Source organism: Dicentrarchus labrax, unplaced genomic scaffold (assembly GCF_905237075.1).
Source record: "Dicentrarchus labrax unplaced genomic scaffold, dlabrax2021, whole genome shotgun sequence".
In the NCBI taxonomy this organism is placed as follows: Eukaryota; Metazoa; Chordata; class Actinopteri; family Moronidae; genus Dicentrarchus; species Dicentrarchus labrax.
In genome coordinates, this window is record NW_026136712.1 from 11,557,927 (window position 1) to 11,580,563 (window position 22,637).

General features: G+C 41.3%; 3 protein-coding genes and 2 long non-coding RNA genes across 6 annotated transcripts; 2 read left to right on the top strand and 3 right to left on the bottom strand.

Annotated features, from left to right (window-relative positions):
- Positions 1–153: 153 nt before the first annotated feature.
- On the top strand, positions 154–7,902 carry mazb (MYC-associated zinc finger protein b (purine-binding transcription factor)). Its single transcript, XM_051416667.1, has 7 exons — positions 154–1,314; positions 1,530–1,680; positions 2,873–3,297; positions 3,842–4,089; positions 4,682–4,745; positions 5,230–5,401; positions 5,566–7,902. Exons 1-7 carry the CDS (start codon positions 1,282–1,284, stop codon positions 5,907–5,909), a joined length of 1,437 nt encoding a protein of 478 aa, XP_051272627.1. The 5' UTR covers positions 154–1,281; the 3' UTR covers positions 5,910–7,902.
- On the bottom strand, positions 1,066–2,891 carry LOC127372847 (uncharacterized). Its single transcript, XR_007886740.1, has 2 exons — positions 2,809–2,891; positions 1,066–1,703 (listed from the first exon to the last, which is right to left on the bottom strand). It is a non-coding gene; the product is annotated as an uncharacterized LOC127372847 (long non-coding RNA).
- A 163-nt stretch (positions 7,903–8,065) lies between the features above and the next one.
- On the bottom strand, positions 8,066–10,361 carry LOC127372844 (uncharacterized). The gene is made up of 2 exons (XR_007886736.1): positions 10,214–10,361; positions 8,066–10,117 (listed from the first exon to the last, which is right to left on the bottom strand). It is a non-coding gene; the product is annotated as an uncharacterized LOC127372844 (long non-coding RNA).
- Positions 10,362–10,477: 116 nt separating this feature from the next.
- On the top strand, positions 10,478–17,572 carry tlcd3bb (TLC domain containing 3Bb). 2 transcript variants are annotated; one of them, XM_051416685.1, is made up of 7 exons: positions 10,478–10,623; positions 12,092–12,294; positions 12,532–12,615; positions 13,124–13,349; positions 14,209–14,304; positions 15,271–15,380; positions 15,540–17,572. In XM_051416685.1, exons 2-7 carry the CDS (start codon positions 12,170–12,172, stop codon positions 15,805–15,807), a joined length of 909 nt encoding a protein of 302 aa, XP_051272645.1. In that variant the 5' UTR covers positions 10,478–10,623; positions 12,092–12,169; the 3' UTR covers positions 15,808–17,572. The 2 variants fall into 2 exon arrangements, with proteins under 2 accessions (XP_051272645.1, XP_051272646.1); XM_051416686.1 differs by lacking the exon at positions 10,478–10,623 and adding an exon at positions 10,953–12,004.
- A 2,414-nt stretch (positions 17,573–19,986) lies between these two features.
- Positions 19,987–22,548, bottom strand: pagr1 (PAXIP1 associated glutamate-rich protein 1). Its single transcript, XM_051416687.1, has 5 exons — positions 22,256–22,548; positions 21,774–21,980; positions 20,662–20,995; positions 20,487–20,575; positions 19,987–20,372 (listed from the first exon to the last, which is right to left on the bottom strand). The coding sequence occupies exons 2-5, from the start codon at positions 21,940–21,942 to the stop codon at positions 20,137–20,139; spliced, it is 828 nt and encodes a 275-aa protein (XP_051272647.1). The 5' UTR covers positions 21,943–21,980; positions 22,256–22,548; the 3' UTR covers positions 19,987–20,136.
- Positions 22,549–22,637: the final 89 nt, after the last annotated feature.

Genomic DNA, 22,637 nt, shown 5'->3' on the forward strand with positions numbered 1-22,637 from the left:
AAACAGCCATTTATCTGTATTTATGCGATGTTGATAGTTATTCTCATCTATTGTGTGTGTCTGTGTGTGTGTGTGTGTGTGTGTTGTGTGTGTGTGTGTGTGTGTCCTGAGCTGCTATTCGCCCTGTGTACTATATCTGACTCTGACATCATTATTATAGGCCGACTGGGAGGATCTGTGCGCACTTCCCTTTAAGATGCGTCTGTCATCTCTCCGTTAATGGAAAGTCGTTCAGGCTGTTTTCTGCGGTGGAGCAAGAAGATCTGCTCCAGCTGGCTCGAAGAAGGAAAAAAAAGAAAACAAAAAAAAAAACAAAAAAAACAGGAGCTGCATTTTGTGTCGGCCGACTAAACCCAGGAAGGAAGGGGAGAGGACAGCCTCCGCCGAGGGAGACGGAAATGAGAGGGGGGTGTCCAGAGAGGAAACCCTATCCCTTTAAGAGCAAGTGGGACATAGCGGTGCGAGAAAAGGAGAGGAGGGGGAGAAGAAAGAGGAATTAAAAAAGAAAAGGAAGAAAGAGACAGGGAGGGAGGAGGGAGAGCGGGCGATAAAAAAAGAAAGATGACATCCTCGCAGCTGAACGGCCGAGGTGGAGCGATAGGCTGCGGCCCGGCGAGAGCGCCGCTCGCCGGGGTCAGGGCTTGAATCCAACAACGAGGCTTCGACAAACACCCGATTGGCCTATTGGGGGGGGGGGGGAAATCGGAAAAATAGATTCATAAATTAAAAACAAAGCATGACCTGCTGTGCTATCAGATACGTGTGTTATAACCCATATGTGTTACCGTGCGTAAAGCTGCATTTATTTCATGTATAATGGTTTATGTTAATTGCTAAAAAATGTAATATGCGGTTTTTTTTTTGTGGGGTTTTTTATTTTTATTTTTGGAAAGCAGTTTTTATTGTGTGACATTGCGTTTTTGGTGAGATTAGTGTTTTCATGAATTAAAGTTAGAAACCCCAAAGTGAAATAGAAACAGGCCATTATTGGACCTGGCCTGCTCCACTACTGCCTGTGTGCTGCAGCCTGCGTTAGTCAACAGCTGCGTGCATTTTAATGGACAGCATTAGGCTACCTCAATGAGAAAAAAAAAATACATATTTTTGCAGACGACTTTATTCACGTTTTTTCAAGAAAATCCAGAAGCCCGTCGTTTCCTGCTGCAGAACAGGCGGCTGTGTGCGCCTCGATCACCGGTGAGCCGATCGAAACATGCAAAGGCTGCCCTTCTCGATCCCAATCAGGAGCTGACTTTATAATCTCCACCGCTGTGGCGCAAAATGGATGCTGCTTGGAGCAATTTTCTCTTCCAGGTAGGCTTGTTGAGCATGGCGTCTCTTTCTGCTCTCATTTTACTGCGCGCATTTTACTCACACAGGCCCCTTCAGTGTGTGTTTGTGTGTGTGTGTGTGTGTGTATGTCCAGCAGTCCTACAGCCCTCGCATCTTGTATTACACCGTAGCACCTCGAAGATAATGCTGTGACTTGTGTTTACGTTTGGTGATGGCCTTCTTACTTGCTTCTCCAGAATGCTCCCACCCAAAACCAAGTGGAGGGGAGCCTCCAATCAGAGCTCATGCCCGTGCATACGAGTTCTCCCCAAACCCCACCCACAGAGCACATAGCACAGCCTCCCTCCACTGTGGACACTGCTGCCCTCAGTGAGGAACCCCTGCCTGGTGAGGGACACTGCACTCTACACCTGTGGAGATGTTGAGAGTAAAACATAACACATAAGTGTAATTGAGGTCACTCAGAGCCAGTGTTAAAGTCAGCCAGGTCATAAAAAGTAATATTTATATTGGTGATTTGCTGGTGAAAGGACACATCATGGCCATATAGGTTTCAATCTTATAGGTCAATATTTCATTGTGGAGTTTAACCACTGCTGAATGATACTTAATGTAATGACGTATACATAACACTGATATTTCTCTCTGCTGGTTCAAATTCAAAACACTCAAATTCAAGCTATGAACATTGTGGATAAACAAAGGACATGATGTCAGTGTTTATCAGTATTTATTTGTTTAATAATGGTGGTATGATTACCTTTATTAAACCTTAACAAATATGTGGTAATCTCGTTTACTTTGCCACAAAGGCTGCACAATTAATCTAAATATTAGTTAGTGCAATATGCAAATTGCAGAAGCTGCTGTTTTGTGACAAAGGTTAAAAGTCTGACAAAGCAGCTTTATAATCAAGTACCTCAAATTTCACATATATTAGTTTTTTCAGTGAAAATTAAATTTATGTTGCAAAAAAACCCACAAAATGTGAATCATATCACAATATCTGTCAGAATAATTACAGTATGTTGTTTATACTGTATTGTGCAGCCCGGTTTGCCACACATTTAGAAATACTACTAATTATTGTAAGACATATGTCACATGTAATATCAGTTTTTAACCAAACTGTTCAGTAGAGCTACACATTATGATCAGAGCTGAAACTATTCAGTTAATTAATCGCTCGACCGAAAATTAACTGGCAAGTAACTTAAAGAACTGCTTTCAGTGTCTCAAATGTGAACACGTGCTGGTTTTCCTTATATGATGGTAAACTGACTATCTTTGGATTTTGGACTGTGGGTCAGACAACACAAGCAACGTGAAGACGTCATTTTAGGCTCCTTTCACCATTTTCTGAGATTTTGTAGACCAGACGATTCATTGGGAAAGTTATCTCCAGACTGATTGCTGAAGAAAATAATTGCTAGTTGAAGCCTTCCTATACTATATTACTTTGCCTAATGTGCTTCATAAAAGTTATAAATTACCTGTATAAACATACAAAATCACCTTCATTGAAATGAACACTTGTCTTTCTTTCTGTCCTTTCTCCCGCCTCCTTCCGGTGGTCCAGTGAAGCCAGTGTCTCGGCCGACCCGCATACCCCACATCTGTGCCATCTGCAACAAGCAGTTCAAGAACAACTACAACCTGCGGCGGCACCAGTCGGTCCACACCGGGGTACGCATGAAGGACAGGGCCAGAGAGCAGGCGGAGGGGGCAAAGGAGGGAGCGGCCGGCCAGGTGGCGGTGGCGGCCCCGTCGGTGATGGCGGTGGGGGCCGGAGGGAGGGCGGAGAGGCCCACTGTTCCCCTCTCCCTGCTACACCTCTCCGCACCTCCCCCTCTCGCCCCTCCCGGCTTGCTGGCGGGGGCCCAGCAGCCTCCCCTGGGTAGTCAGGATGGTGAAGGGGTTGCCATGCCAAACCTAATGGCTAGTGTTAACCCCCATGCTCCGCCTCCTGCTGCTGTCGTCATGGCCACAGGGGCGACAGTACAGGTGGGTCAGGGCCTTGTGGAGATGGCTGTCGTCAACCCCAAACCTTCAAGCATGTTGTTTCTTAAGCTGCCTGGCCACAGGGATGGTTCAGCCACCTTGTTTTTCTGTTTGGGACTCGCAAGCAGTTACTGTGTGTCACCTGCTTCGTATTTGACTGAAACTCTAAATTTTGACAAAATGTGCAGTAATCGGTTCAGGGACCAGTAAATTCCATCCCAGCGTTTGGCACTGGTCCCCAGTTTGAGAAACAGTGTGCTAGAAGCCCCCCACGCTCCCCTGCATGTTCTCTGTAACACAAACAGTGTGAAAGCAGATAAAGACAAATCCAGTGGGAAGTAGTGAATCTAACATACAAATCAATTATCAGAAAGGTTCTGCACAAGCAACTTTGCTACAAATCAGGCAAAAATATCTGTGTGCATTTGCATGGTTACAAGATATAAAACACATAAACATATGTTTTTGTGTATATACATGTAATTCTGTGCAGAAAATCTCATCTAAACTCTGTAGTGTGTGTATCTGCTTGTCTCTTTCGCCGCAGCGGCCCTCAAATCCCAACCCGAACCCGGTGAGAAAGAACCACGCCTGCGAGACGTGTGGGAAGGCTTTCCGTGACGTTTACCATCTCAACCGCCACCGCCTGTCCCACTCGGACGAGAAGCCATTCTCCTGTCCCATCTGCCAGCAGCGCTTCAAGAGGAAGGACCGTATGAGCCACCATGTGCGCTCCCACCAGGGCGGTGTGGAAAAACCCTATGTCTGCCCCCACTGTGGCAAGGCTTTCTCTAGGTGAACAGTTTAGGTCCTATAACGTTGTTGTCAGGGTTGAGTAAGTCGAGGAGTAAGACACCTTTTAGCTTAGCTTAGCTTAGCGTAAAGAGTGGAAACAGAGGGTCTGTCTGAAGATTACAAAATCCGCCAACCAGCACCTCTAAAGCTCAGTAATTCCGTTATATCTCGGTCATTTAATATGTACAAAAACAAGATGTAAAAATGACGGGGGGATTTACGGGGGATTATATGCCTGACTATTTGTTGGCTGGGATAACCAGCTGCTGGCTGTAACGTCATATTTAGCATACATACATGAGTGATATCGATCTTCCCATCTAAAACTCTAACAATGGGTAACATTAGTCACCATAAACTACTGATCATACCAGACCAATCAAGGCTGAATCAGTGAATCCTGTACTGGGTGTACTGTACTGAGCAGGGGTTTATTGCATACACATTTCCACTTATAAGAAGACTCTTCTCCTATAATTCTACTAAGTTGTTGTTTTTTTTTATGCCAGGCTTATTTCACACAAATGTTCCCAACAATCACAAATAGACCTTTACTAAAACCCTGATAAGTTGACTCTCCTTCTTTCCCAAGGCCCGACCATCTAAACAGTCACGTCAGACAGGTGCACTCTTCGGAGCGACCCTTCAAATGCCCGGTACGTCCTGTGTAATACCCTCACCTAGCACTTCTCAGTCCATTTATGTGTTCCAGATGACTCAAGGTTGAAGTCTTGTACATTACTGCAGCATTATCTGTCTTCAGCTGCCTCACGCAGATATCTGTTGACACGTGTAAATGAACACTGAAAATATTACCATGGAAACTGATCTAGATAAAGTACAGGCCTTTTTGAAAAAGAGAATATGCAGGAAGTATGTCGTAATTGCACTGTAATTGTTATGTTTACATGCAGCTGTTCAAAGACTGACATTTGAATGAACATGACAAACATACATGCTGTACATTATACTGTGTGTGTTTGTGTGTGTATACATTACATGCATGTATTATTTGGTTATTATTGGTTATCTTGAACACTGACAGATGTTAATAGATTTAATGGCTACAAGACTTAAATGGTAAAAGTTAACATACGTGGATAGATATTAAATGTATCTCTTGTCACACACTTTTTTCAGACCTGTGAGTCCAGCTTCGCCACGAAGGATCGATTGCGTGCGCATATGATTCGCCACGAGGAGAAGGTCCCCTGTCACATCTGTGGCAAGCTCCTGTCTGCTGCTTACATCACAGATCACATGAGGGTGCACAACCAGTCACAGCACCACGCCTGCCATCTCTGTAACCGCAGTAAGTACAGATGCTTTGATTTACTAGTTTAAACCAGCTGTCATCAGTATTTCTATATTAACGTGACCCTCTCCGCGGCTGTAAACAGCTGTATGTTTGAGTTAAACAACGCATTTTTTTGTAATTTTCACACTTTCCAACCCGGCTCTCCTCTCCTCTATCAGGCTTCACCACACTGACATACCTACGTGTCCACGCCCAGAAACACCATGGCCAGGAGTGGAAGGACAGTCCAGGGGGGTTTGGCGGCTCAGCCTCCGGCGGCATACTTGTCTGCCACTTGTGCGGCGTCCACTGCAAGACACCCACCCAGCTCCAGGGGCACATGGGCACCCACAGTAACAACCAGGGTGCCCCGAGCCCCATCACCTCTAATGTGGCCGCCAGCAGCTCTGTCTCCCTTAGCAACATGGTGACGGCCCCTACTGTGTATGTCACCGGTAACACGGTGGTGGACCTGCTCGTCACGGACTGCTCTAGCATTGCAGCACCACAGTCCCACAGTTAGCAGTAGAGAGCTCAGCAATAAAAATAAAAAAAACCTCAGTCCCTTAACAGAGGGCAAGGTTAGAGAAGGTTAAAGTTACGTGTAGATGCTGATCCGGTTTCCGTTTTGTTATGTCCCCACTTACAGGTAAGGTTAGGATTAAGGATGGGGGAGATTAACACCAGTCAGCGTTCAAGGGCAGTATCACCTCAGAGCTGCAGAACTGGAGCATCAGAGAAAAGGAGAAAAAGGAATTAATAGAGCAATTGAAAGAGGGACCTTTGTGGCTGCAGCAGGTTCATCGACACTAATGACGAACATGGATGTGTTGTCCAAATATTCCTGAATGCTCTCGTGCATTTAAGACTCCGATGAAACTGTGGTATTGTGAGCATCTACTGTATTACTCTCCCCTCTCTGCCCTCTCCCTCTGTCCCTCCTCCCCCTTCAACCCTGGCATTGGCTGCTCTCTGCAAGTGCACCAAGTACTGTATATCTCACACCAGCTCTGATCTTACCTCCATTTTGCAGTTCATTTACTGAGAATCCAAATGGCTTTGCATTGAGAAGTAGTTTGGGAGAGAATAGCTCTCCGAAAATGTAACGAAGAAACACATTAGAAGGGAAGTTGTGTGTTTGGGTGTGCGTAAGTCAGGGCTCCTCTAGCATGTTACCTTGTTTGTTCACGACACTAAAATCAACATTTGATTTTGCAATGCCAGTTCATTAAGCCTCTAGAGGGCTGTTTATAGATCAGGACAGAAGCCCACACATGTTGTGGTCAGTATGGAATTGTGGGATGTACTTGTTCATTTGTTTCCTAATGGTACAGAGATGAGAAGAGAGTTGCGTTCAGGAGTGTCAAGCACCTTAAATTGTTATTGTTTGATTCAGTGAGGATCAAAATGGGTTTGAGATTTCTTGGATTTTCTTGCTCTGAGTCTTCCTCTCTGGGTTCGGGCCATTCAAAAAAAAAAAAAAGAAGGAAAAAAGAGAAACATAACTGCTAATCAACACTTCAGCTTCTGACATGGCAATTCTTGCACCTGAAAACTACCTTTTGCATGAAGATAAGCTAGCTCAGTCATGCTTATTGTTAGGGAGCTGTCATGACAAAAGAAACTTTTAGCAGTTCCACCGAGTTAGTTGGCTGTAAACAATAATATTTATAAAAGTGTTGATTTTTATTCAGAAAATTTTAACATTGTTGGCCATTAATTTGATTGTAACTGTCATTGCCATAGCCCTTTTGTTTTCTCTATGTACCAGTCCAATGAGTGAGACTTATGCATTAGACTTAGTCATTTAACTCTGTATAGCACATAATGTTCGGAACGCAAGTCATTATCGTTCTACATTGCTCATGTGAAGAATGGTCACTTGTCTGTTGGATATTTTTGGTTGCTTTGAGTTATATTGTGAGTGATGTGGTGTCGAGAAAGGGCTTATAAAGTCATAAGTCAGGCAAAATAAGTACAATGGGACTTGGACAACACCACGTGGTATGCTGTAAACAAATCCTGGTTTTGTACTGGAGTGCTTTTTCAGTTTTGTGTTAATATGTTACCTTGAAATTTGTAGAGTTGTTTCTTTCTTCCTTTTCTTTTTTTCTTTGCAAATGTGTTCTTCCTGTTGAGAAAAGTAGTGATTTATTAAAAAAAGTTAATTTTAGGTTTTTTTCTCCATTACACTAAGAAAAAAATAATACCTCTACTCTAGGATTCTGTACAGCTCTTGTGATACATCTTAATGCCTTATCGTACTCAACTGCATTTTAATTCTTTTATGATGAAATATTTCAAATCTTAGTCATGGATTCATTAATATTAATGGGATGTATTTATATTTATATTTTTATATTTCTCAACAGTATGCATGTCTAAAAGGTTGTTAGAGCAAAAAAAAAAAATCAATGATGCTTACTACAGTCATAAATATGTTATTTTGTAGATGAAGTAGAGATCATGTTATTATTTTGTAATTTGGACAATTTAAAGTAAAAAGAGTAAACGGGCATTGTTTTGTGTGCTGATCTGTTCACCTACATTGGCAGATAAGCAGTTTTACACCACAGCTTCTTCACATCCACAGCTCACAGACAGGCAGTCATTCTGGATGTCCAGCAAGATCAACATAATTGTATTTGATTAGTTAATGCTTATTGGATCATCAATGAGTGGAAACTCACAGTTCGTTTATATGTGACCAAATTAGCATCCAGTGACATAGAAAATTACATTTCAGACCTTTCTGAAAGCAGGACAGTATTTGTTCTCATAGAAATATGAAGCTGTTTTCATCATCAGGTAGTCGGATGCATACCTGTTCACATTGCTGCATGACCCAGTAACAATAGATCAGGAAAAAAATCCACTGGTAAACATAGACACTGCTCGTGGAGGAATCTTTCATGGATATCTGTCCAAATGTGGACAATGTGACTTAACGTCAACATAACTCTAGCAAAGCTACAACAGAATTTACATGAAAGTTTCCCAACAATCTAAAACAGTGGAAACCATAAAGGTTTGTCATCAACATCTCGTAATCAGACAATCAGAGCTCCTGCACACTGTCAACACTTATGGTAAATATACTCAGCAGTTTCGGTCAAGAAATGCCTGACAAAGTTAACTTGACCGAAATCCAGCTATTTAATAAATTTAGTGCTGACAGTGGGCAGGATCGTATTACATTATGTATTCTCCTATCCACCTTTCTGAATACAAGTGACATCTTTGACTTTAAAAATGGTGCAAAGAGAAACTACTTCTCTCCACTGACAGCAGCAGCAGAAACACATGCTCTGTGTTTGGTAAGAGGCGCAACTCTATTACTGTTTCTTAAGTTGACAAACTTGTTATCTTGCTCATTATATGTCCGCATTGTCAGCTTCACTGTGTATAGTAAAGTTGAACACAACAGGTTCAGACACATTCTCTACACACTAATGAAAGTAACTGAGTGAAATATGAAAACGCATAAGTGAAGTAGGTACATTAAAAAGGTTCATCCTAATACACAAAATAAAGGTCTTTTCAGTTGTAGTAGAAATTTTCTTGTAATGTATGACAAATGTGTTTCATTCAATGTTACACTTGACACAAGACTGCTCCTATTCCAACCTGACGACTGTATGTCTGGTGACTACAACTGTAACGTACATAATTCCTCTCACTGAAGTCTGTTTAACATCAATACAGCACTTCACTGAATTTTAAATGACTCCATTAAAAGTTACACATTTCTCTTAACAGAAATCTCTCTTCATCAACATCGCCACCCAGTCGTAAACGGACCAACGGTGGAGGAGGTTGACAATGTTTTGTAACCTTTAAGGTATTTTACACAGCAACACGTTATCTCTCTTAAATCTATCACATTATTTACTTGAAAAGGTTTTATCTCCCACTAAACAAAGCTCACTCAGGTTTATGTACTAAACTGATGATTTTTGCTTTTAAATGTTTTTATATGTATTTGTTTCACCTACAATTGGCAGGTATGTATCCCATATTTGTGTGTTGTATACACAGCAAGTATCTGCACACTGATCAAGATCTTACTACTCAAGCTTTGAGTAAACTACTAGATATGGACACAGTATTTGTTTTGCAAATTATACACAATGGGTATAACGATGTAGTACAGCAGAACAAAAGGAGATATTCTACTGACCCATTTTAAGTTACAACACAATGAAGACAAATTTCTAACTGGTCTCCCTGAACTACTTCTTGTACAGATTTAGTAGAAACAGTGCTCGTGGCAGTTACAGTTTTAACATGCCCTAAATTATAAAGGTCAGACATGGGTTACAAAGCCTGAACAGTGTTGCATTGATTGCCGTGTAATCTACAAGCCTCCAATACATCTCAAGGCTTGCAAGGCTGTTAAATGTCAGGACCCTGACCCTACAAACATACCAGGAATCTCTGATAATGTGCAACTAAGGTTGATTATTGATTGTTTATCTGCAAACGTTGATCCACTCAAAGGTCAGATAAATAACCTGTCAAAGATAAACCCATCTGTAGCTCTTACACACACATCTGTCTTTAATTGAACAGATGTACAATGGTTCTCTGAATTGAATACATACATGCTGACTCCTTTTGTGTGCATGTAAATAACCGTATATTTTGAAGTGGACCGATTGGATATTGCAAAACTATGAATGCAGCTGGAATACACGGCCTCCTTATGAGGAATCCATTCAACGTTTCTTCCTGCATGGAAAAAAAAAACAACAAACCATCAGTTTAGAAAATGCAGTGCAGTGACTGGTGCAAATTTCTCGTCATGTCATGAGCTGCTGCCTGGACCTGTAGGAACTAGCTGGCGCAGCAGCAGTGCATCTGCGAAGCTGAAGGAAGCAGCGGCGTCTCTGCTCTCGCTGTAGTGAGACAGACGAGATGACATAGCGACTGGAACCCGCTAACGTTATCTTGACACCCGGATCAGATTGTGTCATTGTTTTTTTTTTTTTTTTTTTTTTGGGGGCTAGATCGCAGGCCAGTCCCCAATGCTCTTAGTGAGTTGCCCTCACGTAGATGTCGATGTAAGTCGCTGCAAGCTAGCGTTAGCTCGCTGCTGCTACCCTTCAGACATTGAAGTGGCCACATAAACATGCGGATCATCGAGGCGGAGACCCCCGGGACATCTCTAACGTTAAACGTTTTCTGCGGGACACGAGTTTCGACTGGCCGCTGACTGGACTCTACAGACTCTCTGTGTAAATGTTGCTTAAGATTTTTCTTTTTTTCCAAACATGTGCAAACTCCTATCGGTTAGCGCTCGCGGTGTCGGTTAGCTTAGTTGCTACTGCTAACGGCTACAAACAAATAACAAGCTGACAAAACAGTCAACACAGCGTCACCGCGAATGAGTGACAAACAGGGACGGTGACACGATCAGTCATCGGTCCTCGTGTGTTGAGTGTCACCCTCTTGCTAACTACAATTAATTGAATTTGCTCAAAACGAAATGGTTGCTAACTGAGCCAGCGGTGACTTAACCGCTAACTAGCAGCTAACGGTGGCTAACGTTCTTAGCGTCATTGTTAGCAGGCGATTCATCAGCGCCGACAGTTGGCGACAGTTGGTCATTCTTACCGTTACCAAGGCGGCGGGTGACATTTACTGTGAGCAGCATCGTCTCCGTCCATTAAAACATACATAACTGCACGCTGGCTGACCCAGTTTCTTTTATCTTTTATTTTTTGTTCTTGCTAACAAGTTAACAACCAACTAGTAAAGCTCGTTAGTTTGCGTTACCTGTAGCTATGTTATTTGTAGCCCCAGCTAGCCGGTGTAGTTATTCAATGGAAAGCAGTTTTTTTTTTTATTATTTAACGTTATAACATTAACGGTAGCTAACGTTAGCTGAGTTAGCGTTACTTCACTACCAGGTTAATTTGACACGCATGCTTTGGGACTAAACATTGCACAGTTTAAACACAATTTCTTTTATTTATATTTAATATTTACAGCTCAGCGTGAAAACCACAATAGTTAAGTTACATGTCAACCGACCGCCGGTCTCTATTTGCTTATTTGGTTTGCTGCCTGCCAAAAAAAAAGCAGGCAGCAAAAAGCTTGGCTAGTAATTATTCTTCCAGGACAGGTAGTATTAGCTAACGGTGTGGCCAGGAACTATGAGCACCAATAGCCTATGTCGATATTTTCGACGTTGAGGATTTTAAAATAGCGCAATGCGTATTTTGCTAATGGACTTCAACTTTTTAATGAGTCAGCTAGTCTGTAAGCAAACTGCTAAACCTCGTGGAGCTACCACATGGTCGCCCTAGGAATAAATAGGAAAGTGAATAACGCTTACAATGTCATCAGATGGATGGGGGGGCAGCATGCTGCACAAAAGGGCCTTCTATCTGATATTCTCTCACTGCCACTGTGCTCAGCATTTGTATAGTCTCACAGCTTTTCATCCTATGTACTGCCCCTTTTCACCTTTAATATAATCCTGTTTTCCACGTTGTGCCTGGACTGTCTGTGACCCTCCCTCCCCTCCATCTATCCCACTTCTTTATTGTGCATATGGCAAGACCTATTGCCACATATGTTGGACTTTGATAGGGTGCTTGGTTCGTTATCTCAGTAAGTGCAGCCAAATGTATACGCATGGGAGTTACCGCTATAGAGATCAATATGTTTGTTCACTTATTGACATTTTGTGTTTTTCAGAGAGGGGAAAGAGCGACGGATCTCAAGGACCAGACTGCCCACTGATCTTTTTGCCTCTCGGACAGATCGCCAGGGACCATGCTGACCATCTTAGCTGCTGGGTCTGTGTTCTTTCCAGGCCTTTTCCTCCTGTCCAAACAATGCCTGAAGTCAATCCCAGCACTGAGGTGGAGCGAAGGAGATGCAGTCATTGTATCTGCCAGGTGAGACCTTCTAAAAATGTGGTTTCTGTGTGGTCTTCAATGTGAGCACCTTTTGGATGCAGACATATCATGTCATTTACTGCAGTGCCGTCCAGCTTGTTTTAGACTTTTTTTTTTGCGTGAGTGCTTTTAGTTATATTGTTTCTGCATAAGCACTTCCTCTTAAAGTGTAAAAGCTTTTCATCAAATTGGCTTATGAGAAAATGCATTTGTTTACTTGCTATTCTCTGTGCCCAGGTTGGTGTCGTCAGTTCAGGCAGTCATGGCTTCCTCAGCTGGCTACATCATTGCTTCTTCCTGCGAGGACATCATCGAGGACCAGTAAGTCAAGAAATGCTGAAAATGTATGTTTTATGTCAGCTGTCAGGATTTGAGATTCACAACGTTTTAAGATGCACCGTGCAAAGGTACGTTGGGATTTGGACTTCTCGTCATACAGCAGCTACAAATGTAAACATAACATTTAACTTGATATCGATGCCTTTACAAGTAGCTGCAAATCTCAGGAGCCGTCTGAGAGTCTATAAGCAGTTTTTAGTTCAGCTATCCCTGAAGTTTTCTCCTTAAATCTGCCCCAAGCATTTTATCACTTTTTTAGGTGGTTTTAAATTCAGATGAGATGGGTTCCATTGAGAGTTTTCTGGATTTCAGAGGGGAAAAGCTATTCTTTTTTTAGGCTAGTAACTGCACTGTTTTTTAAAGACAAATCCAACGTTCTTGTTTTAGTTACAAACGTATGTACCATTAGAAAAGTTGTGTTCTCACTTATAACATTGTATCTATTATTTCCTTTCTGTTTAAAAGCTGTTTCTCTTCCTCTTCTACACAGGCATTGGCTGACTTGCTCTTACATCATGTTTGCTGTTCCCTACTTCGTGTATGACATCTACGCAATGTTCATGTGCTACTGGTACAAGCTACGGGTCAAAGGGCACGAGGAGGCCTCAGCAGCACCCCAGCACATGAGCTCAGCGCTGACCAGCTACTTGCGTCGCGAGTTCCTCATGGTGCTACACCATGTTGTCATGGTCACCGTCTGCTTCCCTGTCTCTGTGGTAACTGTCACACATTGCTCTTTCTGTTGGGCTGAGAGTTTATCATGTTTAAAGGGACAGTGTGCTTATGCTTTATTTTTATCCAAAGAGAGACAAACTAAATTGATGCTTTTATGTTTAAGTGTGCAGTCTGAAGGTATGTTGAGTGGTGCAATTAACCTTGCATCAAAATATCTGAGTTTTTAACACTTTATACATATAATCTTAAATATTTTGTTAGCACATACAGATTCTCACAAAACACATTATAGTCTAAACTACTCTTTGCAAAATAATTGCATTATTAGGGCTGCAGCTAACAATTGTTCTTGTTATTGATTAGTCGCTTAGTCAAATAAAACATCACAAATCCCAAAGTTTACTATACTGTGAAGTCAAGGAAAAGCAAAAAAAAATAGATTGAAAAAGATGGAATCAATGAATCCTCTTTTTTTGGGGGAATATTTGCATAAAATTAATTGGCATCCATTTTGATAATTGATTAATCAACTAATAGGCACAGCTCTTAATTGTATAGGTATTTATATGCCGTGCAGTTCACCATGGCTGTTTGTGCATGTAAACATATGGATTAGAAGTATACCACCCTCTTTAATCTCATAGACCTAGTTTGTCTGACTCTGAGAAAGTAGAATTAAGTCTTCAACATGTTTTACTTGTTAGCTCCAGCTTTAAGTCTTCAACATGTTTTACTTGTTAGCTCCAGCTAGATGTTTATTTAGAGAGCAGTGTTTATTGCAAATCTCCCAAAAAATCCACAAAGGGAACAAAGCTGTAATTGCATGCTGAACCAAAAATCAACCTCTTTTTTCTCTCTCTCTCTCTCTCTCTCTCTCTCTCTCTCTCTCTCTCCCTCTAGTTTTGGCGACAAGGAAAGGGAGATTATTTCCAGGGTATAATGTTCATGGCTGAGCTCAGCACTCCATCTGTCTGCTTAGGAAAAATACTCATCCAGGTAAGTGTAATGGTTCAGCCACAGAGAAGATGTTGACTGTGTTTGTTGCATGTGCATGTGTCGCACTAAAGTTCTTCTGCACTCTCCACTTCTCTTTCCACCCTTTCGTTCACTGGTGAATATATTTCCCGGCATGCAGCTTGTTCATGCCCATCAGCTCCCGTTGACTGTCTCTTACATGAACCACACTGTCAGAAACATCACTCGTTAATTGGTAACACAGTTTGCTTGAATACACATTGTAGGAGCTGCAACCCCCCCCTCCCGTATTTGTTTTAGGTTTGTTTGGATGTGTGTACAGTGTATAAGTGTCCGGTGAAGGTTGCCCCTCCATTGCTATCTGCTTGTCCCCCATCTGGGGCTCCCACAGCTGTTAGCCTCTCAATATAGCCCCTAGTATTTAGACGGGATATTCAGCAGATACAATATCAGCTTGTCCTTCCACCCGCTATCACTCAACACCCTGTCCCTCCCATCCACGACAACAGTGCATGTGATAAACAGTGGGCTAGAAGCTGTGGCCTTGTAGAGCCTCCCTTTTATACCTGTAGAATAAAAAAACAATGAATAACAGAACAAGAGAGTATTTATTGATGGGCAGCCACGTAATTCTAGGATATGTGATTAGTGAATGGGCCAGAGGAAGTGTGTGTAAGCTTGTTGTCAGTGTTATCTCACCAAAGCAGATTGGCTGTGTTAGATAAAAGTTAAGTGTAACTGTTGTAAACAAATAAGACTGCTTCACTTTGCCTCCTGTAGAAATCCACCGGCTGCATGGCATATTCTGCTGTCCATTGCCATTTAATCAGTCCATGCAGATATATTGTAATATAATAACAAATATAAAAATGTTCATATTAACAATATTACGATGGCAAGTAAGATTAACATCGTCAGCTTTCACCAAACTGTACTGCTTGCTTTTCTTTCTCTCTCTCCCTCCCTCTGTTTTTTTTCCGCTTTCAGTACAAACAGCAACACACTCTCCTGCACAAAGTGAATGGGGCTCTTATGCTGATCACTTTTTTCATCTGTCGAGTCCTCCTCTTCCCTTACCTCTACTACGTCTATGGAAGGTATGTCTGTCTTTCCATCTCTGTTTTCTCATGTTCTGCTGTCTCGCTGAGCTTGGGTCAGTAACTTGCACAGCCACATGATCTCTATCTTTATAGATTAAGGAAATAAGACTCAGAACACGCGTTCACAAATACTTTGTCTCCTCCGTTGGGATCCAGGTACGCGTCCATTCCCTTCCACATGGTTCCCCTGATGGTGCCCTGGCACTGTAACCTCGGCGCTGCTCTGCTCATGGCCCCCCAGCTCTATTGGTTCTCCCTAATTTGCAGGGGCGCTTTGCGACTATTCATGGGCTCCTCCCGATCTCAGAGACCACGTGCGAGCGCAGACACAGCCAAGGAGCGGCAGACGGATGGCAACGCGCTGCCCCAGCCTTCCAACGGCTACAGCGCGCGCTCCACAGAGTCCGAGCTGGCCACTCACTGAGACGAGTGGAGGGGGAGGGTGGGGTGGGAAAGAAGGCGAATGTACCAATGAGTATGTAAAGGAAAGAAAGCTTATGAGGGAAAAGTGAGACTTGAAACAAGTAGCAATATGAAGAAAGCTACAGACGATGGCCTCAAATAGCGCTGAAGTGTTTGTGTCCAGCAGCCAAACTCCAACTGCTAAACGTTTGGTTGCTGGCCTTCATGTACTTCAGCTTCTCAGTTTGTAGGAAACGAGTGTTAGTGCACTCAGTATTTAAAGATGTCATCAGGCACTGTGACAGATAGGAACATGCACTGACCTGAGAGGAATTTGCCTGGATGTATAGCAAGCATTGGTGGCTATTTCCCTCATGTAGATCAAATTCAGTCCTCTCTGCCTCACGGTATAGGAAGAGCAGGAAAATAGGAATGTATTATATTGTATGTTAGTACATTTGCTGTAGATGGAAGGCCTGATTCAGTTTAGTAACGAAGAAGAAAAAAATCCCGGCTAAGCAGTATTTTGACTTGTTAGTGTTTATTATCTGTATCCTCTATGTAGTCACTGTCACTCTAACAAAATGTAACCAACCTGCAGACTGACTCACCTTTAGAAGGGAGATAATCTCATAAGACTGTATTCTGCTGCCTTATCCCTCTACCCTCTTTCTTTGCAGTTTATTTACATTTTTATTTAGTTTTACCCTCAGAGAAGGAAGAGGCTCCCTCAGACAAAATGTGACGGGTGTACATAGCCGATGTAAAATTGTCCTTATTTCCATGTCAGTATTAGGTCAATGTTGATTTTTCTTTTTTTTTTCCCGGTTTCGTCTCATTTCTGCATCTCATTTTGAACAATGACATTTCAGCGTTAAAACAAAACATTTCACAGTTTTACAGCTTACTGTACGCAAACTACCCCCAAATGTTATGGCAGTGCTTCTCGTTTCAGTGTAGAAATGACCTCATTCCATTTACTGGTATCACAAAGTGTTTTTGCATACAAGGAAGTCACTTTACATGTGCTTTTTTTTTTTTTTTTTAGTTTGGTGCTGATGTGAATCTCAAAATATCCATTTGATTGGCTAGAATATTTCACTAAGGGATCCATGAGATTTGAGTATTTTTATTTATTTGAGTATTTTTAGGGGACTTCTAATGTTGCAGTTTGAAGGGAAACAAAAGTGAAGAATAATCTTGTAGGGAGGCATTCCCTTGTGATTGACATGCAGCACATTTGTCCATGGCAACTCATTTTATTGATGCTCATTAATGTTTTAACCCTTAATAAGTCTATGAATTGTTTAAACCTTTTAAATTGTGAAATTTGCTTCAAGTCATTGAGCTGTTTATTTGAGCCTCTGGTTCCATGAACCTTCTATGAACAAACTGGCTAGTTTTACTATTTTTTGTCTGTTTAAAGCAGCTTCACTCCTGGAAAGAGGTCTAAAAAAATAAATAAAGCAAAGCTCAGAAACCATAAAGACGGCAGCGTGTGCCAAAACATCTGGACAACTGTGGGCATGTTGAACACAGAATATTCATTCCCCTGTTCCATGAATTCATAAGGTACTGCTTCTTGACAATACTAAAACATTTCAACTGATGTACTGTATATTCCACAAAATGCTCGTTATTTATTTGTAAGTATTTATTTATTTATTTATTTGGTTTGTGGTTTTGAATGCATATTTATGCATACATATTATACTATATGCTTCTGAGCCTTATGTGAAGGCTGTATTGTTACTCAAACTTAGCTAAAATATACTTCTCTGTCCTGAGCCTGCCTTGAGTCTTTTTTCCTTTTTATATAAACCTTGTTTGAATTCAGACATCACTGCTCCAGGTAAAAGTGTGCCATGAGAGGGCACCAGAATCCATTAATGTAACTCTTCAAGTGACTGACCTCTGCCTAGTAGATGATCCTCCTGCAATATGAAAGGGCTTTTTAATGGGCTGTTTTATGAAGGGAATTCCACGTATTGTGAAAAAAATGGTACTAAATGAGGACTAGGATCAGGAGGGATAAAATACCAAGTACTGTGAGACTAATGTTTTCTACTGTAAGAGATTTTAAGACACCATTTATAGTGTAATCATAATCCTGGCTGTACTTGGCAGTGGTCAAATGTTCATTGAGAACTATATATCTCTAAAACGTTAACTTTTCATGAACTCAGAAAAATAAGAAGTCTCTCAATCCATAAGGGAACACGTAAGTTTTTCGAAAAAAATCAAAGTCACTAAATTTGGAGACGCGTGGTTTTCACTGGACAGAAAGAGTAATTGAACGAATGAACCCATCATACAAATGTAGAGTAAAAAGTACATTTGCCTCTGAGCTGTGGCAGAATAGAAGTATAATATAGCATGAAATGGAAATACTCAAAGTACCTTGAATTTGTACTTAAAGGAGCCATGTAAGACTGACAGCAAGTGTTTAAAATGGGTACAACAGTCCAAATTCAAAACATTGTAGAAAGTTGTCTCCCCAGTCCCTCCTCCCCAGACTAGAAGCTCACCTGGGTTGCCAGGTTGAGGATCTTGTCCCTCTTCATCATCAGGTCATCAAAACTCTCCACGATTTGCACATTTAAAAGAAACATTAATGTTATACAGAATATTATCATATAATTTTTTGTTGTAGTTAAGTTATTTAATAATGCTAATAATAGTAATTATAATGAACACAAGTAAAGGTGAGCATTGGGATTTTTTATTAATCATGTTTAAATGTCCTATTTACAGAGCAATACAGGCAGAGGTCCATACACACAAAAGGGATTAACAAGATGGTATTGTAATGAAACTGAGTTGTTGATAATGGTTGTGACAAGCACAAGTTACAGTAGTGAAAAATGTCTTAGAACTAACCGTTGTACATAGTATATGACTAAACTAATGATACCAACAGCACTGAGATCAGTAATAATAATACATTAAAGTATAGCTGTCATTACTAGTATCAAGATTCAAGTAATTCTCACCATAATATGTTGCAATATAACTCAAGGCAGTGAAATGACCTTACTAGAAAAGCAATGCAGACAATGATGTATAGAATAGAATATAAACAAATATTAATAACTATTAAATACTATTATTACAGGTTTGAGGCTCTTACTGCTCATCGATCTGGAATTGTAGCTCTGGAGAATAATTAGACAAAAAACTGTATATAATAAATTGCATTTGCCAATTGAGTAAATTTACAGTCAAACTAGTGTTTCTTTCGAATATTTTAATCACGTCCGCTCCTCTGTGTCTAATGGCGGTCAAACTGCTCCGCCCTCTGCATGAAATATAAGTGAAAGTGGACACCATCAGGTGGAGTTCATGGACCAAACTGTAACATCCCCCTAGCTGTCCTCGCTTGGTATATTCCAATGTGCTTACCTGTTGAGGAGGAAATGAGCCAACTCGACATCGCTCTTGAAATCCTTTCTGGCAGGAAGCTGTCTCCATGTTTCAAATGTATCTCCCAACATTTACCCGTGTTTTACCACGTCTCTGGTCATGGAGCTCTTTAGACACATACAGAGGCTATTTATGTCGGACAGACTCTAGCATTATCTCTGCCGATCCTCTGATTGCTACCATGGCTGCAGCTCGCTGTGTACACGTGAAAATTAGCCATACCTGGCAACCCAGTGTGTCCAAACCTTATTATATATATATACATTGTCAGTGAAATCACATAGGACAAAACATAAACAAATTCTGCACAACTGTAAATTTAAAATGAGAAGATACAGGTTGTAACAATATTGTCAGAGAAGACAGTATTTCAATTTAACATGTTTCCGTAATGTCTGATGACATCTCATTGTAATTTTATTTTTTAATATAGAAAGAATATTACATATTGTTCCCTGTAAGTACAAATTAAATTTACTTATTTGCATTCTACCACTGGTAGTAGGCTTTTGTGTGCGATGTACATTCATGAGCATTACTAGGGTTTCTATATACAACTTTTGCACAAATGTGAGACGTGTGTGGTGATATGCCAGGTATTTGATTTGCTGCATTAGCCAAAAATACATACCAATCTTGTTATTTTATCCATGAAATTTCACAAACTTTAGTATACCACAATATACTGTATACCGATATCACAATCATGCCTTTACAGAGGATTTTTATCCCCATCACCCACCAGTACTGTACCCCGATTACAACAGATCACTTAACATTCTCCAGGGTTAAAATGTTTATTGCCAATATACAAAACACACATAGAAAACATACAAAACTCGTTACATTAGAAAATTCAAGTTTTGAGAAAGCCTCTGAAAGCTCTTGGCCTTGTTTGCCTCTGGGCAAGTCCTCATCACATAATACTTCAGTATCTCCTCTGTCTCGGGGAGAAGATGGTGTTGGGGTTACTGTCTCGTTCCCTCTCTTTCTCCCGCTCCTTCTGGCTGTTTGGAGAAAGAGCCTCCTCCAGCTTCTTGTCATTCTTGAAGAGATCTCGACCCGTACGCATGATGTGCTCCTCAATTTTGCGATGGCGCTTCATGTCTGACAGTACTTTGTCCAGCCGAGCTTCCCTTTTCACAGACGAGCGGGCTGAAGATCCTGGGAGTGAAGGAAAACCAACAAAACCATCACTTTTACTGTGCTTTCAGAAGCACCATTAATTTAGCTCATGCAGTTTTAGACTCTAATCTCAGTGGCTATTGCCGGTCACACCTGGTGTTCTGCGTCTGTTGATGAAGGAGTTTTTCGGAGTGGCTTGCAGTTGCTCTTCATCAAAGTCAAACTCAGTTGGAGTTGGAGGTCTGGAAAAAAACAAAGTAACTTCTCACATACAGGACCACAAACCAAAATCTGTAAACATGAAATGATGAGAAATAGTAACACTGACTTGCGCTCTCTCTCCTCCCTCTCCCTTTCTTTCGCCGCCTCATCCTCGTCATCTCTTTCAGGTGAGGGGGTACGTTCAGGTGTAGGAGGCCTTCTAGGGAGGGGCACAAAGTCCAATTCCAGCATCTCTCCTTTAGCGAGGAGCTCATAGAGTCTTTTGATTTCAGCAGGAGGGGGCATCCAGTTTTTGGGGTCCTCCATTTCCTCGTCGCTGTATGCAAGCTCCCATTCACCGTCCACTACTGCAGCCTGCTTTCCCTCTTCACCATCCACCCCTGTGTCTACCTGAGGTTCATCTTTGTGCGCCTCTGCTTCCACTGCATCTGAGTCTCCATCTGAGGAGGCGGCAAAAATGTGAAGAAAGTCAGTTTAATAAAAGCTGTGGAGTGGTAGAAAGATACACTTATTTTATTATGCTTTTTACAGAACTATAGCACTTGACTATTAGATTATAGATTACTTTTCTCTACAGTACTACAGATAAATTATACTGTGACGCTGTATAAACTACTCAGTACTGGGTAAATCTCAAGAAGCTATTGGTGAAGGAACATTTTAATACTAAGGAGGGCTGCATCAAATACAGCTTTACATCAAAAAGCTTTGGTGTTTTATTTGTGTCTCTATTTCCTTGTGTTTACTACAATGTTATTTTTTCATTAAGAAACTCTTTAACTGATACATACATACAAACAAATCTCCCCCCGGGAATCAATAAAGTATTTCTGATTCTGTTGAACTGATATCTCTTTACTTACATATCATCTCTATAATGTTATACATTTATTTATGCATTATATTAATGCATCAGTTGTACCTTGTTTTCTTACATTTTCTGCTCTTTACACTTCTGGACTTGAACACACATTTTATACCTACACCTGCAAATTTTTACTTATGCAATCATAGATTAGCTACCATTCACTGTGAACCACTTTGTATTATGCCTTACATTACTCATAATGGTTTTTGTCACATGATATATTAATCAGTAAGAGCACTTTTCCAACTATGAATAAAGACTTTTTCCTTAATGGTAAAACTTCTTGCCTCCTAATTTAGCTTGGATGCTACATTACCTTTCTGTCCATATATGTTTCTGAATGGAGTTACCTTTTTCATCCTTGGTAGTTGCATTCTCCTCTGTGGCAGCAGTCATCTCCGTGTCCTGTTGCTCTTTGTTGCCCTCTTCCTCTTGGACTGCTGCAGGTTTTTCTGTGTCCTTCACATCCAGAGCCTCTATGCCCTCTCTCAGTGAAGAGTCTGTGGCCTCAGCCTGCATCCTTCCTACTGCTGCTGGTGAACTTTAGAGCCACAGATCTGCAAGACAGAAGCATTGTGGGGGGAGAAAAATACATTTTAGTGAAACTGAAAGTAACTAGTATGTGAAGTAAGAAGTCTTTGAGAGAAGAATAGCATTATAACGTTTAACGGGTAGCCTAACGATAGCTGGTAACTCTGCTGAATGATAAGCAGTCTACAAAGTCATAAATAAAACGTAATGTTGTTCTTATTTGAATTAAGTAAGTTAGCTAGCTATCGTCAGGCCTAAGCGTAGCTATGTCTACAGAGCAGAATAAAATGAGATAACATACCTTAAATTGTCATTACCGAATGTCCCGATTATCGTAAATCACTTGTGCTGTAGCCAAACGCTAGGTCAAATTATCTTCCCCAGTGAATAAAATCACCAAAGCGCTCCATGAGACTTGCTAGGGATAATAAACGATTATGTAGAGACGTAAACATAGCGCCATTTTGGACTAGAGGAACTGTGTGACGATCTGCTCGGTTCTGCGAGACTGCGCATTCCCACCGATCACACACAACGTGGATAGTCCGTCGACGGCACCAACTCCCGACAGCAGTTAAGGTGTGTGCGCTGGAGATCTACTTTTGGCACGACTTCCGGCGTAGTGCGCAATCGCAGTCGGGGATGAACGCATATCGGGTGAAATGTTAATGAACACATTTTAC